This window comes from Numenius arquata, chromosome 14 (assembly GCF_964106895.1).
Source record: "Numenius arquata chromosome 14, bNumArq3.hap1.1, whole genome shotgun sequence".
Taxonomy (NCBI): Eukaryota; Metazoa; Chordata; class Aves; order Charadriiformes; family Scolopacidae; genus Numenius; species Numenius arquata.
Window position 1 is genome coordinate 5,370,258 of NC_133589.1, and position 19,330 is coordinate 5,389,587.

Below are 19,330 nucleotides of genomic sequence, written 5' to 3' on the forward strand. Positions count from 1 at the left end.
GGTCTGGAGGTGAAGCTCCGGGGGGGGAGGGGGGGGCGGCGGGTGTCGGTGGCGGCGGCCCGGGCGCGTGCGCGGCGGGGCGGGGCGGGCTCGGTGGGCGGCCCCGGCGGCGATCCGGGATGTCGGGCTGGCTGCTGGTGACGTAGCGCGCCGCTCGCGCCGCGGGAAGGGCCGCGCTAGACCCCCCCCCCCCCCCACCTCGGTCCGCCGCCTCCTCCCCGGCCCGGCCCCACCGTACCTCTCCGTGCCCCCCCTCCCCTCCGACATGGTCAGCGCCGCCGCGGCGGCGGCGGGAGCGGGCAGGGCGCCGCGCCGCCCCGGGGCCGCCGCCGGGCATGTGCCAGGCCCGGCCGCCGCGTGAGCGCCGCCGCCGGCACCGGCAGCATTGTCCGCGCCCGCTCCGGGCCCAAGCCGTGAGTGTGGCGTTCGGCGGGCCGTCCCCCTTCCCACCGGGAGGAGCGGCACGGCGGGAGGGAACCGGGAGGGAGGCGGGGGGGTGGGGGGCGGTGGTGGGGTCCCATCTCCCCGGGGTGGGGGGGCACGGGCCGGCCGGTGGCGGGAGGGGGGGTCCCCGTCCTCACCTCCCCGTCCTCACCTCCCCGTCCTCACCTCCCCGTCCCTTCGGTGCTCTTCCCCAGCAGGGCGGCGGGTGCCATGAATAGCAGCGTCGCGTCCCCCCCCGCCGCCGCCGCCGCCGCTTCCCGCCGCCGCCGCCTGCAGCGCCGGGATCGATAGAGGCGGGGGCTGCGGACGCACTATGGCCGGCAGCGGCTACACGGACCTGCGGGAGAAGCTCAAGTCCATGATGCCCTACCGGGACGGCCACAAAGGCGGCAGCAACGGCGGGAGCCTCCCGCGGGAACCCCCCGAGCCCCCCTACGATCGCAAGCGGCGGCACCAGGAGGACTCCGGTTCCGAGCCCAGCGACTACGAGGAGCAGAAGGAGGAGGAAGAAGCTCGGAAAGTCAAGAGCGGCATCCGCCAGCTTCGCCTCTTCAGCGCCGAGGAGTGCGCCAAGATCGAGGCGCGGATTGAGGAGGTGGTGTCCCGGGCGGAGAAGGGGCTCTACAAGGAGCACACGGTGGATCGGGCCCCTCTGCGGAACAAGTATTTTTTCGGGGAGGGCTACACCTACGGGTCTCAGCTGCAGAGACGAGGCCCCGGCCAGGAGCGCCTGTACCCGCGGGGGGAAGTGGACGCCATCCCCGAGTGGGTGCACGACCTGGTGATCAGGAAGCTGGTGGAGCACCGGGTGATTCCCGAGGGCTTTGTGAACAGTGCCGTCATCAACGACTACCAGCCGGGGGGCTGCATTGTCTCCCACGTGGACCCCATCCATATCTTTGAGAGGCCCATCGTCTCCGTCTCCTTCTTCAGCGACTCGGCCCTCTGCTTCGGGTGTAAATTCCAGTTCAAACCCATCAGGGTCTCGGAGCCCGTTCTCTTCCTGCCCGTGAAGAGGGGAAGCGTCACGGTGCTCAGGTAACTCGCCCGCGTCGCCGAGGCCTCCGCTAACGTGCCGGGGCTGGGTTGTGTAACGCTAATCACGAGGCACGAGGATGCACACCCTGACGGCGGCTCGGGCTTGATCTCGCCCGCCTGTAGGCGTGCAGGGTCTCGCTACGGTGGAAAGGGTGAAGGAAAGAGCTGGGGGGCTTCCTGCCGCCGTGGTGAATGTGGATTGGGTGGGTGGGTGGGGTGTCCTCTCCGCGGGGCTCGAGGCACGTCTTGGCGGGAGCGTGGCCACTTGCGGAGCTGAGCTTTGCCATAGTTCCCGTAAACGGTTAAAATAACACATCGAGACGCAAAATGGATCCCCTGCCCAAGAGCGGTCAGAGCGGAGCAGCTGATTGGGATGGGGCTGCTGGGTCTATTCTTAGCTTGGCCGGTGCCTTCCCGACCTGACTCTAAGCGTGGAGAGGAGGTGTGGTGTGAATGGCCTCATCTTCCCAGTCTGTAAACTGGGAATGCTAAACCCTCCCCTGTCCGATGCCCATGGGGAGACGGGAGCGCAGAGCCCTCGTGGGACTGTCACTTGGAAACGCGGTGGGTCGTGGGTGCAAGAAAGGACTTCACGTGCGTTCTTGCAAGCAGGGGAAAAGCTGTGGAGGTGAAATGACCTGCCCAAGGTCACGCAGCCGGACGGTAGTAAAGCTGGGATTGGCACTGGGAAACGCCTGCTTCCTAATCCCCGCTGCCTCCCAGTATGCGCTGGGCAGGCAGGTGAGGGGACAGGCAGGGTGTGCGCAGGCCGGTGCGTACGGACAACACCGGCCTCCAGGTTTTGGGAAGGGTGGCCCAAAGCCCAGCACCGGAGCTGCCTGACTCGGTGAGGTGTCCCTGAAGGTCAGAGTGCTCCCTGCAGGGATCGCTGGACTCTGCCAGCAGTGCTCCGAGCAATCAACTGTATCCCTGTTTGGGGTTTTGATATTTATTTTTTTTTTTTGGAGTGGTGAAGGTCCAGGGTGGTTTTCAGGGCTCCCAGGCTGTAACACAATCCTCTGCTTTGGCTTGTAAAGTGATCGCCGCAGGGTTCGGGAAGGAATTTCCCCCCCCCCCGCCCCATACACACAGCCTCACACCGTTGACTAGTGCATCAATAATAAATGCTGAGATCTCGCGTAGCTTTTATCTCGGAAAAGCTGCACAAACATTAACTAATCCTCGCTGTACCCCCCGCGTTAGGTAACTCCTGTGGATTAGCGAGGGATGAGGGAGACTGCAGAGGGAAGCGGGAATGGCGCTGAAGACATTTTCCTGGTGGGTCAGGGAGGGGCAGAGGTCAGGGTGATGCCATGAAACGGGACCGGAGGGGGGACCTGACCTGCCACATGTCCTTTTTACCGCAGAGCAAGCTCCATCCCTGGGGATGGAGACTGCCGGGCGTGAGGCAGCCGTTCCGCTCCCCGTCTCCTCCTCTTAGACAGGAGGAGAGAAACTTTCTACCCTAATTTTCCTGCTGGTGATGAGAACCCCTGTGCTGCCTTTCCCGAGAGGGAGCTTGGAGTAAATAGCTGTCTGTCCTTTCACAGCCAGAGGTCTTTTTGAAGGACAGCGAGAGTTTTTTTCCTTGCTTAGGAGTGTGCTGGCAGAGCTGTTAACGCCAGGTCAGGCTGTAGTCTTGTAGTCAATGCCACTAGGAAACTCTCGTGGCCTTACGTCTGAAGGAGGATCAGGACTTTGCAGTGAAGGATGGCAGGAGAAGGGAGAGGTCTCTCACTCTTCTCCCCAAAACTGCCAGGAAGAGGCATCTGGTTCAGGGCTCCCGGAACCGGAGCGGGGTGTCTCACAGGCATGTGAGTTTGGGTTGTTGGCCAGCGTCACCTGGGTGCTGTAATCAGTTTATTAACGTGGCTGAAGCAATTGTACAAAGCAAACGAAGATATCTTTTTCCCTCCAAATAGAAGGGTTGCTTTCTGACCGACCTACCGCAGGCGTTCACTAGCTTAATCCATGGTTAGATGTTCTGCTTTCCAGCAAATAATAGATTTTAAACCAGGGATTATTTCAATTTTGGTACAGCAGTTAGCAGATACTTAGCACTCACTTAAGAGAGATTCTGCCAAAGTGATTGTTCTGTGATGATATGATCCTGGCTGGATACAAGTTCCTCGACTCAGGCAGATGTCCTTGTCTCCTGCTGATCTCCTTGTCTCCCCTCTAACCCCAGCAATTTGGGAGGGGTGGGGAGAGGTGCAGACTTGTCGGTAGGCTCTCTGGGGTGTATCTCGGAAATCCAACCCTTGCTCGTGTTTGAGTCAACTTCCCAAACTTGGCTTTTTCTCCTGCCGGTAAACAGTTGCTGAAGGCAGTTGCCCTGGAGATAGGGAAACGGCGCAGATAGAAATGGCATGCTTGTAATGTCTGTGATTCAAATATTGCTGGGTCAGTGGCTGCTGCTGGCGTGCCGCCTGTCCAGGGAAGCCAGGGTAGTTGCGTGTGTTTGGTTACTGTGTGGAAATCATGAGGATCTAAAGAAAGCTGTCAGATGTCTCTTTGCCCCCACATTGTTCTCTGGCTCTCCCCAGATCACCCGCATCCTATTCCCGCTCTCAGCAGCTTATTCCAAATTGCCCTCCTGATTTTGTAGCACCTACCTGACAGGGAGCCCCTAGAGGGGCTTTCCCCGTATCCCTCCCTTGACTTAATTTGCCTACTGTGAAGCAGGCTGTGGTGTTTGCAAACACTGAACCTTCCTCAAACTCGCTGGGAAGTATTCAGATCTCAAGACGACAGGTTAGTGTTTAAAAGGTGGACTGGAGATTCTCCTGGCTGGCCTGGGCACCTCTGCCAGCAGGACAAAGGTTAAGCCACCCCACGACCCGCTAACGAGCCCTTTGCTCTTCCAGCAAGGCACTTTTTCTTCTCTTTCCCACCTGCGCTGAAGATTTCCCCTTGTAAGTTTTGACATCTAGAAGAAAACGTCCTCCAGTCCCCTCTTCTCCCACAGCCCCGGGAAGTGGCTGCTCCTGCAGGTCTGTCCTGCTGCCAAGCCAGGCCAGGTGAAAACGGTAGCAGCACCTTGGTTTGTGCTGTTCTTCGTGGGCATTTGGAGTGAAGCTGGATATCAGCTGCCTGTTGGGGGCTGCTGGCTGGACCACTTTCGTAGGTTTTCTTTTTTTTTAACAATAATTTGATAAGCATCCAATGATAGAAGCGGTGGGGAGGAGGTGGAGGAATTTGCCCATTCATCTGGGGAACACGCGCTTTAAAAAATGCTTAGCCTGGAAAAAAGGGTGGAAGCCAGGGGGTGCAGTGCCAGCTGGGGTGGGTGGTTGCAGCCAGACCCCTGCACCGTGCAGGAACCCTACACCGTGCCCTGTAGCTGCTGTCGTGGGGAACAAATCTTGACACCGAGCCGGCTTTTGTTTAGCTGCTGGGTGGTGCTTCTCAGCACTGTGGGTGGAAATAGTGCAGTTGCCATTAGCCCAAGGAATAAATGACCAAAGGTAACATTTCCGAAGTTCTGAGAGCTTGTATGCCGTACGGGCTTTTCCCTTCTGCAGCTGGTGAGTGCTCCAAGTAGTCTCCCTGCTGTTTGTAATAGCAGTGGAAACATCGTGATGTTTGTCTCTCCTGTTGTCTCGAGGCATTGCCTGATGGTAGCAGAATTGGAGCTGGTTGGAGTCTCCGGAGGGTGAACCTGCTTTCCCCAGCTGGAGGAATCTCTCTGCAACTGCCTGGATTAGAGGCTTTTCCAGAAAAATCTGGTCCCTGAGACCAGGCCGTTGGTGCGGAGGAAGTTCTGTGTGTACCGGTGGTGATGAGGCAAATAGATTTGTTCAGGCCCTGCTTGAACTGGTCGCTGTCACATTTGTGGTTTGTGGCAGCAGCTTTCCTGAACCACAAGTAAAGCTTCGAGTTGCTCAAAGCCTGCGATGGGCCAGTGTGTGAGGTCCCTCTGCCCCTGAGCTGGCCTGGCTGTCGTCAACCCCTAGTAATATTTCTTGTTAGAGACTCTGCAGAACTTCAGGGCCTCCTTTCTGATGATGTTTGGTGATGTTTGTACAAAAAAAATCTGCTCACATCTCCATGTGAATCAGTTATGTTGTGGCTCAGCAGCAGCTCTTCTGGAGGGAAAAAAAGAGACTCGGGGTGGAGTTGAGGATGTAAGACCTGACAGGTTAGTTAACAGTTGGAGTGTTAATTGGGAGAGTGTGTGGACAGCATCTGCACCTCCCTATGTTCTTCTGGAAGATGCTCTAGGCTGGAGATGTCATGCTCAGGTGTTCTTGTAGGCAGCAATTTAGGGGTTTCCTTACCAATTTATCTCTTATCTCATGCTTTGATTTTGTTTTCTGGGCAAGAAATCTCTGGGTAGACCCTTGATATCATTATGGGTGTTTCGTTCCAGCATCTGCCCCTTCACCCATCAGCAGGATGCAGCAAGGCCAGGCAGTGGGTGAGAAGTTCGTGCTGGCACAAAGCAGAACAAGTGTGACACAACCAAATAATCTTTTTCTTCCATTTCTCAGCCTGGTACCTGTGTCTCCATCCCTTTGCTGGAGGACCATGCAGGGACACACCGTCACTATATCTGATATGGTGCAAGCTGAGTTTTCCCACACCAGCATGGCACTGGGGCAGACTGGTGGGTCCCCATTAGGGCCTTGGGCGGGGGTACTGAGGCTGTTGCTTTGGTGCTGCCCACGTGCATCTGGGACCATGAGCTCTGCCTCGTGCCGCCCTGAAAGTGAGCTGGGAAGCAGGTTTCTGCCTGGGGAGCAAGAATGGGCAGCCAGGCTGGTATCTCATGATGGAGAGCTCAGGTCTGGAAGCAGACCTTTTCCTGATGTTCAGGATGTCACTGAGGATGTGCTGAGTTGAATTTTAACGTGGGTGATATTAATGAATTCGCTGGAGCTTGACGCAGAGATTCCTGGAACATAATAGAGCATCATTATAAGCCCTTTTGCATAGCGCTGTCTTGTTCTGCAATGCCCTGGAGGACGGGGGGGATGGACATCAACCCCTGTTCTAAGTGATCAGGGTTTAGACTCTTAACTCTCTTCTCAAAGCAGTAAATCCATCTTTGAGGTGTGTTTTTTCTCGGTGAGTGGGTGGGTTATCTAACCAGATAAAGAAAGCCTGGTCCCATCCTCAGAGAAGACCTGTGTGTGCGTGATCTGTTCTCTGCTCTGAGTGTCCTGGATAACCTGCAAGCCGATAGCCCTGGCCATACTCCTGGAGGGCTGGCTGACAGCTGGTGTGGCAGCAACTTTATGGTCAAGACTCTTGGGGGAGTGGGCTCGGTGATTTCTGCTTCAGGTTAAACTATTGGGGGTGTGCTAGCTTTGTGTGGCGTGAGCAGCCTTCACCCAAGTCCCTTCAGAGGTCATCTTGTCCTTGCCAGTTTTTTTTTGAAGGCTCTGAAGGCATTTACCTTCTTTTTTCCTTGTATTGGACTCTAGAAGGCTCTTTTGTGAACGCTCTCCAAACAGCAGGTAGAGGGCAGGCCCACCTCTCGGACCTGCTCCTTAGCACCCGTGATGAGATATGCTCCTGCCAGGGTGCCACATGGTGGGTAGCAGAGAAGGCAAGAGCGGCGAGATGGCAGTGTCTGTGCCCAGCTGAGGTGGGGGTGAGACACTCGACTCTTACCACCACCGCACCCCCTCCTCGACTAACAAATATTGTCATCGACTCTGGTGCGCGTCTGTGTCTGGGTTTGCTGCACATGTCAAACATGAGAGATGGTTTTTCTCGGGGACATGCATGAGAAGATGCTTTGGAGCCATGTGCTGATTTTTTTCCCCTGTTGCTCTCTAATTTCTTGATAAATGAATTGGCTGAATTTACACTCCATAAACTCATTTTCTACGTGTCTTATTTCACAATGTTGTGGCAGGTGGCAGTTTCCTCTGGTGTACACTAAAAAATCGAGTCAAAAAAAAAAAAAAAGAGCCCCAACGGTCCTCATTCTTTTCTGAAGTTTCTTCCTTCCTATAAGTCTAGCTCCCTTATGCCTGGGGAATGGTGTTTGGAGGAGGAATTCCTGGTGGAAATTAGGAAATGACCGGCCAAACCGAGTTGATGAGGCTGGCAACCACTTTCTGCTTCTGCCCGTCATCTTTCTCACAGTGGCTTTTTGTTTTTGTTGTCAGTGGATATGCAGCCGATGAAATTACACACTGTATTCGACCACAGGACATCAAGGAGAGAAGAGCTGTCATCATCCTTCGAAAGTAAGTGTTGAAGCCCTCTGGACAGTAAGATAAACTTGTATGTGGTGTTGGGATGTTTCCTAAGGTGCTTTTAAAGAAACACTTTAAAACTGCCTTGCTTGTTAATTTGTTGGCTTGATCTTAGATCTTGATTAGCTGTCACTCTGATGCTCGTTTGTGTCTTGCCGTACCCATCGCTTGGCTGGTGGAAGTAGATGGAACTTGTTACTGCAGAGTTAATCACTTCTTGGCTCTGTGCAGCAGTTCTTCGTTGTAATGTCTGTGTTTGCAAGCCCTGTTCGTTTCCAAACACCTGGCTTTCATCGGCTTCCTAACTCCAAACAGCTAGGATTTCAAACTCTCTTGTCTTGGGCTGCATATTCAGGTGTCTGATCGTATGATACCCACACGTGTGAGTTACCTGGACAGTTCTTTGAAGCTGCTGCTTGTGATGAAGAATCTCCTATAAACCAGATAAAGTTTTCTTGGCAGCATGGTTTTCATTTCCTGGGGAGAGGGAGGAAGATACTGGCTTTGAAGGGAAACGGGTGCAGTGAATTTAGTGATCAATTTACAGAGCTTGTCCTTTGAGTCGGTGTTGGGAAGCCAAGCTCTCTAAGCTGTATTGCACGCTTCCTATTTTAGAAAATACACTGTCCTGGTCAGCTGATGGCATTGCATCAGCCAATGCCTGTTCTAAAGCTCTTCAGAAAATGGAGAAAAAATAAACCAACCTCACCCCAAACTCCCTCTGTATAACCTTTGTTTGTGCTCAGAAATGTCCTCTCTTCTCAGTTCCTTCTACGAGGAGACCAAAAAATGTGACTGCCACATGTTCACCCGTGTTGATTGTACCTTAGAAGCTGTTAGCAGTAATTCTGCTGTCAAGAAATCTTCTTGCAAGTGGAAACACACGTGACTGGAGTACTGTAAACTCAAGACGAAAGCATGGGCATGAGGGCAGGGCTGCAGTTGTGGCCCGGGCTGGCATAAGGCTAGCAGTCAAGCGGTCTGGATTCACACTTGCTGAGCTTTTGGACAGCTTAGTTGGTTTCAAAACAAGCCTGGCAACTTTGTGAAGATACGGCACAAAGCCAGTGGAGTGGAATTGGACATCTGGTTAGAGAGATCTGTGAAATGAAGGCAGGAAAAACAGCAGCCCTGAGGCGTGAGCCAAGCAAAATCAGCACAGACCCAGGGAGGCAGGATGGGATGTGGCAGGTGGGATCAAAGGAAGACAGATTAGAACCAAACCATCCCATAGCTGGTTATTGCCACATGAGGTTTAAGGTGAGAAGGTTGCGATAAGAACTCAAAGGCCGTTACGTTCGCCTTACTGGTTACTGCAGCCAACAAAGCAGTGTGAGTGCTGACGCGCACCAGTGGAAGGCATCTCCAAATCCTGCAGGGCTTTGGGATAGAGGAGCTGCCTTCCCTAGGCTGTGAAGCTGTTCCCTAGAAAAGACAGACTTGGCTAAGTAAGCTAAAGCTGCCCAAATTGGTGCAGATATCTAACATATTTGTTCAAATTGGTTCTACCTCTTGCTTTCTCCAGCTTCTGTAAGCTGAGGGTGCTGAGTTATTTCAGTCCAGCCTGACTGCCCTCAAAGTGCAACTGGGCAAGCACCTAACTGTCTGAGATGTACCTGGCTGACCTGGTGCATTGCTGCTGGAGAGACAAAGCCTTTTAGCTCCTAGCAGAGCCGAATTGGCTGTGTTTGCTTAGCCATCCTTCTGTAGCAGCGAGTCCTTCCGTCTTCCCCTGATTTTAGGGGCCTGATTTGCTTAGCGTTAGAGCAGAAGCGTCTCTGCCCAGTCATACGCAGACGGCGATGGGCTGACTTGACTTGCAGGCTGAAGGAAACCACAACAGGATTTTTCTCTTGAGCAAAGTGGAAACCCCCTGGTAATTATTTTTGTGTAATCTCCGTAGAGCTTAGCGGCCCTGGTGAATACATGGCGATTGCCTGTTTGCCAAAGGGTGCGCGCTGATTGCTGCCAAATAGAGCTTATTAATTGCTGCTTATCCCTTGTGACGGCGGCCGTCTCCTCGCCGAGTCCCGTGTGCGTGCATGCATGCACAGCAGGGCTGCGGTGACCTTTGTTTGCGCTCGCATCCCCGCGGCATCTATTGCTGCAGCGAGTGTCGTTCCCTCGTCCCGGATCATGCGACTTTGTGCAGTCTGAAATAGCGTGTTATGCAAGCAGGAAAACAGCTCCTTCCACTGGTAGCCGGTTAGCACGAGAGGCTTGGGAGCAGCCAGCGGCCTGGTAAAACTCCTCTTCCTCCTCTTCGTGCAAAGAATCAGCCTCGAACTCTCCAGCGGGACCAGATATGTTGGGTCATAGGGCAGCACCAACTTTGCTGCAGCTTGGAACTGGGATATTTGGCTCTGAATAGGCTGCCAGAGCCTGCCGGGCCCCAGACGTTTGAGGCTGGATCTGCTCTTGCCTCTGCTCCGAGCGTGTGGTTCTAGAGATGGTTTTTGCTGGCAGCGGCAGAACAAAGCTGTGCGAGCTGGAGAAGTGACTGAGTTTTGCAGGATGCTCGAGAGCAGCGTGGTTACCAAGTAGGTCATAAACACTCCAGTGCTGTAGTGTGAGGATATTTACAGTGTTCCCTGCCTATCGACGAGCAGGATGGCGGGGAGACAGCGAGCTTGGGAAGCGCTTTGAGCAAGAGGCTGGGGGAGAGGAACGATGCTCTCAATTTCAAGAAATGCTGAAAGAGGTCGGGGATAGAAATGAGACCTATGGAATTGGGTCTCAAAAGTCATTTTGGAGGGCTTATGCTGCCATTTGTAAGCAGTTACAAAGGGGAATCATTCTATTTAACTCGAACTTTGTTAGGTAATTTGCTCTCCATTTTAGTACAGCCTCTCCTCATACCTGCTCCTGCAGCTCATACGTGCATTGCTCTGTGGACAGAGAACGTGGCTGGTGTTCCCTTGCCCTTGCAGTTTATTTAGTGGTTTGTTTGTTGGTTTTAATTGCAGGCCTGTAGTTGCTGTTGTATTTGAGAGGTATTTAAACCACCTAACTTGTCTGGGGCAGGATCCACAATGCCTTTGGTGTTCCTAGCTGGACTGGGTCCAGTCCTGGAGCCAAGAACAGCTCAGGATGACGGCTTTGTGGCCTAGAGCGGGCTCCAGCCTGGCAACTCCCTGCGGAAGTGTTCCTTGTTTCTGGAATGCTGGGCAGACTGGGGCTGCCATGCCCAGCTTCGCGTGGGCCAGCCTGGCATCGCCCTGGTTAACTGAAGAGCCTCTCCCCGATGGCGGAGAGGAAGCTTGGCAACTGGACATGCTTCCTAACAGGAGTTTAGGTTGGGATTCTCCCGTGGAAACCTCTCTCAGGAGCTAAAGTTCAACACTAGAGAGCAAGTAATGATTCTGCCCTTTCTTTCACCCAGACCCCTACTGTATTCGCCCCTAATCCCGGGGAGGGAAACAGGCTGCAGCAACAATATCAACATGCCTTTCCTTCTGGGAATTGGCTTGGATCCTCCTGAAATTGGCAGCTCTGGAGCACCAGCACTACCTTTTAGTGTTTTGCCCATTCTTATGCTTCAGTCTGTGTTTTGAAATAGACTTTAGCAGCGCTTGTAAGCTGAGACTGGTAACTGTGCTGTGCCATCGAGTTTTCATTCCTGTTCCTCAGTCTGCTGCCTCCCTCCACGTGTGCATGGCTACAGTTGTCCCTGGGCCAGTGACAGCTCTGTTCTGGGGAGAGCTGTGCCTCCTCTCTGGTGCAGCTTGAGCTTGTTTCTATCCCAGCACGATCAAGGTGGTGCTGTGCTGCTGGAAGGGATGTGGTGCAGCTTCTGTTTGCTAGACCTTCTCCTGACTTGTACTTCAACTCTTACTCAAGCTGAGAAACGCCTGACCCCATGAGATCTTGAGACAGTAGGGAGTTTCCAGATAGAAGCAGTTATTACTGTTGTAGGTGATGATGAATTTTGCAGGGTATCTCCCAGGTGGCGTAACTGGAGCTGCGAGTTATTGACGAGTCACTGTGATTTCATCGGATTTCACGGGGTTGCCCCTACTCTGTATCCCGTAACTGGGATTGCAGTGAGCCCAGCACCATTCTGAGAGCACTCAGCCCCTACTCTGTATCCTGTAACTGGGATTGCAGTGAGCCCAGCACCATTCTGAGAGCACTCAGCCCCTACTCTGTATCCCGTAACTGGGATTGCAGTGAGCCCAGCACCATGCACATTCACCTCATGACTACGCTGTTCCTGAGCCCTTCCTCTTCCCTCTAACCAAGGCAGCAAATGTTAAACCTGAAGCTTCAAGTACCAGAAAGCTGCAGCTTGTTCTGCTGTTGAGCGTAATAGTCCTGACCCTCTTCCTGAGCCGTGTGGCTGGGATTGAGGGTTCTGCTTCAGCACATCTAGGACAGATGTCTGCTGCAGCACACCAGCGGTTCCGTACAAACTCCTTGCAAATTCTCTTCTCTTTAAATATTTGCAGAACAAGACTAGATGCACCTCGATTGGAAACAAAATCCCTGAGTAGCTCTGTGTTGCCACCAGGTTATAACCCTGACCGTCTATCAGGAAGCAACCGGGACCAGATCCTGAAACCAAAGCGGTCCCATCGCAAAGCAGATCCTGATGCTGCTCACAGGTAGGATGATCTCTCCTGAGAGCGATGTTTTGGATGGTATCTCTAGGTCGGTGCATGTTTGAGGCTCCTGGCCTCTGATAAGAGAGAGACTACACAGCACACTTAAAAACATCTTAGTTTGCACCTCCCAGGTGCTTCCTGTGGTGTACAGATCTGTTTTATCAGAATGAGGTTCTTTATATGTTCCTCCTAGGCTTGCGGAGGCTAAGCTCTGGCTGTAAGCAGCTTACATTGTTTATCCTGTGAGTGGCATAATGAAGAAGCAATAGATTTGGCTGGCTCTTGATAATGCAGTCATTCAGAACAATAGTTTCCCTGCAGCTAATTATTTTTGACCTCTATTGCCAAGCAACCTGTGCAGCTGCATTAAACTATATTATGAAAGCAGTCTTGGGAGAGAACGTGAGGTTTTGCTATCTGGGAAAGGTGAAGGCCTTCTTGGGAAGCTTCTCAGAGCTGTTTTGGTTCCAGAGCTGCACGTGTATATTTTTGTGTGTGTAACCAGACTGTGTGAATGCGTAAACCTGACCTTCAGTGGAGCTCCTTGCTGAGGTTTCAGACAGCTTGAGCTCTGCAGCAAGGCTTCCCTTAAACACCACCGTGCTCTGCGATAGCCATGAGCGATAGCCACTCTGCCAGCTGTCTTGCAATATTTATGGTATTCTCCAATTCCAAAGCTCCCCGAGGATCAAGACGGTGTTCTCTGCACATGGTGTAAAAACCAAAAGTTGGCTTGGTCTCAGGGCTTGGCCACTGTGTGGTCCCAGCCCGTGTTTCAACCTGTCCTGGAGGGAGGAGGGTGGGGATGGCTTGTTTATGAGCAGTGTTCATTCACCTGGACTCAGAGTGACTGGGAAGGTAGATCGAGAAGAGAAGGCAGCCTGCAAATGACAGCTTACCTCTGAGCACGCAGTGGGCCGGTGTGTGATTAGAGAAGCGATCACGCAGGACAAATCTGGAGATCCGTGAGAGCTGTTTTTCAGCCTGATGTGACCTTATCAGGATTGGGGGGTGGGAGGGCTTGCATAAACTTCTGCACCAGATGGGTATCAAAAACATGTTTTTCTCTTCCTTTGGTCTCAGTGACTCCAGATTAACGCATGTAAATAGCATGGATATCAGATAGTGGTATCTCTTGGAGGAACTCGGCAGTTGTCACCTGGGATAAAAAAAATAAGTGGTCTGTGCAGCCCACCAGCCCAGTCCTACGATGAAGCGATTGGAGGCCAGAGCAGAGGCAGCTCTGCAGAATAACAATTGCACTAATGTGCTAACGTTTGGGAGAACTAGAGAGGACAGAGGAGTTTGGAGCTGTGGTTTGATCCTGCACCACGAGCATCCCAGCAGCTTAAAAAAGAGCTTGTCTCTGTGCTTTGAGTTCTGCTGTAGGAGAGACAGACCCCTCTGCCTTCTTGAGGCCACAAGCTGCACTTAAAAAGATCTGACTGGGCTGTTTGGAAGTGTTCCTGGTGGAGGTAAAGACCAAAACTTGCCCTGAGAAGGGGAAGGACTTGCACTGTCAAAAGCGAAGTTCTCAGCCTCCTCATGGGAGGTGCAATGTGGAAACAGTCAGTCATATCGCTCAAAGTATGCAAAACTGCAGACAGTGTCCTCACACGGAACGTCTGAATCCTGTCATGGATGTGCTCTCACTCCCTCTTTCTCTCTCTCTCTCTCTCCCCATAGGCCACGGATTCTAGAAATGGATAAAGAGGAAAACAGGCGCTCAGTCCTCTTACCAAAACATAGGAGGCGGAGCAACTTCAGCTCCGAGAACTATTGGCGAAGGTCTTACGAGTATACAGAGGACTGTGACGAGGAAGAGGAGGATGGCAGCCCAGCCAGGAAAGTTAAAATGAGGCGACACTGAGGATTGCACTTTCCAGGCTCGTGGAGCTGATGAGATTGGCCTCCAGTCTGTGAAAACTTTCTCCTCCCTCTGGCTATCTTCCATCTAGCTTCAGTTTTGGTTTTTCCTTTCAGGCTGAAGAGTAAACAGGAAGGATCTAGTGATTTCTTTTTATGAATGGAGGAATGCTGAGACATACGTAAGGATGGAACATGTCCAGTGCACATGGTGTCCTGAGTCATGGGTCAAACGGGCATCTCTCCCTTAGGAAGCAGATAAAGTTATGCCAGGCTGTCTGTTGGGATTTCTTCTGAAAACACCAAAAAGTTTAACTGTTTCATTGCGCAAGATTCAAGAATTGTATTTTTGTTTTTGTGGTTTTTTTTTCTTTTTTTTTTTTGCTTTAACTTTCTTCCTTTCCAAATGTTCTAAATATGATGTTTGACCCCAGGAGCTGAAATTCTCTGTGGTGGCCTCGTATTCTTTGCTTCACCAAAGGGCTCCTTGGTCTGCTCTTACGTAGTTGTTGTTGGGTTTGTTTTAAGGGTGCCCTGCAGTAACTGGAAGTTTGAAGCTTTGCAGACCCCTCTTACTGCAATTGATTTCAAAGGGTTTAGGACATTTTTGTTGCACTTTAGTACCAGTTTTAAATGCCGTAGGTTTCCTTTCCAGTCCCTTTTCCCAAACCAGCGTGGGCTCGCAGCCTCGTGTCCCTGCGCTGCCCTCTCCGAGAAGAATGTACTTGAGCTCTGGTTTCTCAGTGCTGGTCTGACCAGGGGTGTGTTTTGGTTGAGGAGGAAGGAAACGTGGCTGGCTTCACTGAGGCTGGCCCAGCATTGACCTGAGGTCCATATTGGAGCTCCGGGGCTGCCGAGTGAGCGATTGCATTGAGTATGTGCTGCTTCCCAGAGTTGGAGATAGCAAAGAGGAGTAGGAGAGACACTGTGCTTGTGGGGACGCTCACCTTGGGACCCCCTGAGAAGAGCTCTTCTCCACTGCATGGGGGACTTGGCTTTCAGCCCCCTGCCCCTTTTAGGTGGAGAGTGTTGAGATGGCACAGTATCCCATCCCAAGGGACCGGCTACGCTCTGTCAGAGCAGGAACAGGCGCTGCCCTGGCCTGGGGGAAGCCGGGCAGCTCGGCTGCGGTCTGTCCCCTCCGAGGCTGGCTCTGGGAGCGAGGACGCTGCAAGGGTCTGGTTTGGCCCCAGTTCAGTGCATTCAGCAGCTACTACTGCAGAAATTGCCTGCCGCCTCCTGGCTTATTCCTGCTAGAATTCCTGGGCTTGGGAGTTTTCTGGTTGCTACAGAAAATGCTAAGAGGAATAGGAATTCGGCCCTGCGGAGTTAGCGTTAAAGTCTGCCTCCTCCTTCCACCTGGTCTGTTAGCCCAGACTGAAGCCTCGGCATTTTCAAAGTTTGGGGCCTAACACCATATTTAGAACCATACTTTTAGGAAACTTCCTCCAATTGATTCTTTAAACCCAAGTGTTGGCGGTTGTAAGGAGTAGTCTTATTTTTAAATTTTTACTGCTTTGCCCTCCTTCAAATTGTAGTTCTTAGTGTTATGTCCCCCACACTTCATGGTCTGCACGCTTGGCAATAAAAAGATGTAATATATTTTGAAACCCGTTTGCTGCTGTCTTGAGGGGCTCACAGTCAACAAAAAAAACCAACCAACAAAACCCAGGTGTTGATCCCCAGAGCGCCATTCCTTGGCGATCGAGCACGTTTGCTGACATCTGGGTCTCGGTGTCCTTTTCCTTCCCTGCTGACTTCTGCCACTCGCCCGCTGTTGGGGTTACTGCTGAGGCTGGATCTAGCAGCCACCTTAGTGCGAAGGAAATTACTATCACCTTCAGCACTGCTGATCTGCGAGGGGTTCAAAGGTGAGATCCCCAGTGCCTGTCTCTGATTCTCTTTATCCGATTGCTTTTCTGGTGAGAGCCCCTGTCGGCTCGGTGCAGAGGTACAGGCACAGCCTTGAGGCCCAGAGATCTGAAATTTCATGCTTCTGCTACTTCTGAACCTTTTAAACGGCCATTTTCAGACCACGCTTAGCATTTGAAGCGGTGTTCCTCGCCCTCCTAGCTTTCTGCAAAGAATCCAGGCCAGCTCTTGGCTACAAACCCACTGTTTTGGAAAGTTTGGCGTTTCCCTGATAGCAAAACCGCGTGCTGGGGGCAGCATCCCTTCTCTTCCTTATGGCTGGTGCAAACGTCTCCAGCAAGCTAGAGACCTGCTAGCAGGGTGCCTAGCAGTGGCTGGTTCTCCTTGTCTTTTTGGATTCATCCTGGATGTGCCCTGTGCCCTCTTCAGTGTCAGGCTCTGCTGTGGGTGGCAGTGGTCTCTGCCAGAAGTCTTGGCTCTACACAGGCTGCTCTCTCCTTCTTCCCCCCTGCACCAACTCCCAGTTTTACTCCTACCTCTGCAATATGGATACCGTACCCCCTGGTGTCTCAACTCAAAATGAAGCTGGAGGCAACCTGCCCTCCCAGAGCAGGGCTCCCCTCCCGTTGGATCTGTCTCCACTGAACAAGGCATCCTGAGGTCTTGCCTCTAGCCTGGTACCAACCATCGCCTAATTCCTGTCCTCGCGCAGTCTGTACGCCTGCAGGTATCCATCCTTTCCCGGTTTGTTTTGGTATTCCCACGTACCATGGTCGGGAGCTCTCCCCTCCTTCCTTTCCCCTTACCCCACATCTGTGCGGTGGGTCTGAGCTTGTGGCCGTGGCTGGAGGGACAGGAGGAGCCCCTCGCCCAAGCTGCTTTCCAGCCGCCATCTGTATGTGCTTGGTTTTCAACCTGACTGGTTGGGGCTTGACACCTTGGAGAAAGAGAGAGTGGGATGCAACCAGTCTGACCCGTATCATCTCTTGGGCGAGGAGTCCCCAGCATATAGGCAGGCCATCTTCCCCACTTGTACAGACATTTTCTATACACAACGGATGTATATGTGTAGATAACATGGTTTTTTAACTCTTTTGCACTGAACAACATTGGAGCGAAACCTTGATTTGAAACCAGAAGATGCATTTTGATGTGGATCCAGATGTCTAGATCCCTTACTGTAACCTGTCTGGTAAAACTGTGGCTCAAAAATGCTGGTGATGCCCATGCCTGTTCTCTGTCGACGGCTGTGTCAGGCTGCCTGCAGGCTCCGGGTCAGGTCGGTGGCAGGGGTCTGCTGCGGAGGACAGAGGGTGGTGACCTCCAATTCGGAGGCAAAACTTCTCCCCATCCGCTCTGCGGGACGGGCTCATGCACAGACCTGACCCGCTCGGCTTTGTCGTGTTTGTCTGGTGCAGTCCCACCTCCTCTCCATCCACCCGCAGCGTGTCGTTCGTGTAACCTGCTCAGCCCAAAACTGGGAATAAGGCTACGTCCGATGTGACAGTCCCACGCACCCCAACCCACAGCCCAGACCGTGAGAACCGTCTTTCCTAAGGAAGGGGTAGGAAGGTGGGGTTTGTCCCCGCTTTTCCTCAAGCAGCGGGAGGAATTTGGGTTTGTCACTGCTACCCGTATCTCGAGAAGACTTGGCCATTGAACGGAAGCTCTTGCATTGCTCGCGTGGGCTCCGTGCATCCGTAGGAAGAGAAGGGAGGGCTGTTTGCCATCAGTGGGAGGTGAGCTGGCCCAGGGAGGGGCTGTCGGTCTGTGGGCAGGTCCTTGCCCGGCTGGGCAAGCAGCAGGGGAGCCCGCCTTGCCAAATCTGGCTCTGCACCTGCTGAACTCTCATCCAGTTGTTAGTCAGGCGAGAGCTGTGATCCCCATCCCGAGTCTTGGCTCATCCTGGAATTCAGGGAGGGGGCCCCGAGACCTTTGGCTTTCGGCGCTGTTAGTACCTGGCGCTCGCACCTATGTGGTCCGAGCCCCATGGGTCAGAACGGCTGCCGTGCTTTGAGGAGGGCTCAGTGGGGATGGGGTCTGGACCCCCGCCAGCGGCAAATAGTCTTTTATCTGCCAAAAGCGTTCCCTTTCCCGGTTGGGAGGAGAAATGTTCGGCTGAGAAGAGTGTCTCTGCTCCTTCCCGTGCCCCTGCCCACACGTAGGAGTTCTGGCTGACTTTAATTTTGTTTTTTTAAAGATTCTAATTTTTTTTTGTTACAAATAAAAATAATTAAAAAAAAAAAAAAGAAACAAAAAAGAAAGTGGCAATATTTTTTTCTGTAAGCTTTTCCTAGGAAAAAGCGTGGTTTGTAACAAAGTTGTACAGTTCTGAAGTTTGAGATACGAGAAGTACTGTGTGAAACGCTGTAAATGGGGCAGAGATTATTTTATGTACAGTCTGACGCGGGGGGAATCTTTTAATTCTGGTTGATTCTTAGGAAGAATTTGGTTCTTCGCTGTCAGGGTTTGGAATTTCATGGTTTCATTATTATTATTATTATTTTTCTTGTATAGATTGCTGCATTAATTGAATAAAAGCAGAAAGCATCGCTCTGCCTGCCTGTTTGGTGGTGCCGGCGGCTGGGATGTGTGCCTCGCTTCTCCGCTGGCAGAAATGAGGTTGCGGGGAGCAGGGAACTGCTTCTAAATAAAGGGAGTCTCTGGTTTCCCCGGGGACGGGGCAGCCAAACACAGTGTCTGTCCCTCCTGTGCTGCCCTAGAAAGCAGGGATGGGGCTCACTGCCCTCCTCCTCCTCTCCATCCCTGGGGAGCAAATGTGGATGCTCTCCCCCTCCAGCTCCCACCTAGCCCCACTGCCCAGGAATGCCACAGGCAGTGCCTGGTCCCCAAATGGCCCTAGCGCCCTGTGGGGGCTGCACCCCAGTACTTTGGCCTCATGTACAGGTCCTCATCCTCCATGCAAGAGGGAGACGGTGGTGGATGGGTCTGTGGTGCCAAAGAGGGGAAGGGATGGATGGGGTCTGTAGGCCTTACATGGCAGCCTTCCTCCTCCTTCTCTTCTGAGATGAACTTCTGCCTGGGGTCTGGCGACGTTCTCTCCATCACCCACCCTTGAGCCCTGGGGCTGTGCATGGGCTCAGACCCCCTTCCCTCCATCCAGGAGCCCATAACTGGGGCATCAGAGCGAAGGGCTCCTCCACTCGCCTCCAGAGTGTTTTCCACCCAAAAAAATCTGCGTCACCTCAATGCAGCATCTTCCCCATGGCTGCGGTTAGTCAGCAGGGAGGGGAAGTCCTGCCCTGCCTGGGGTGACTCACCCCAAACCTGGGC

General features: G+C 52.9%; 1 protein-coding gene across 1 annotated transcript; it reads left to right on the forward strand.

Annotated features, from left to right (window-relative positions):
- The first annotated feature begins 335 nt into the window (after positions 1-335).
- ALKBH5 (alkB homolog 5, RNA demethylase) lies at positions 336-18,588 on the forward strand. The gene is made up of 5 exons (XM_074158391.1): positions 336-397; positions 642-1,482; positions 7,605-7,685; positions 12,143-12,298; positions 13,985-18,588. Exons 2-5 carry the CDS (start codon positions 758-760, stop codon positions 14,166-14,168), a joined length of 1,146 nt encoding a protein of 381 aa, XP_074014492.1. The 5' UTR covers positions 336-397; positions 642-757; the 3' UTR covers positions 14,169-18,588.
- The last annotated feature ends 742 nt before the right edge of the window (positions 18,589-19,330 follow it).

What these genes read in the sequence shown, in the direction of transcription:
- ALKBH5 (XM_074158391.1), top strand. Translation starts at nt 758, where the DNA reads ATGGCCGGCAGCGGCTACACGGACCTGCGGGAGAAGCTCAAGTCCATG. An exon ending in GGAAGCGTCACGGTGCTCAG is followed by an intron (nt 1,483 to 7,604) that starts GTAACTCGCCCG and finishes TTTTGTTGTCAG; the next exon opens with TGGATATGCAGCCGATGAAA. An exon ending in GATCCTGATGCTGCTCACAG is followed by an intron (nt 12,299 to 13,984) that starts GTAGGATGATCT and finishes CTCTCCCCATAG; the next exon opens with GCCACGGATTCTAGAAATGG.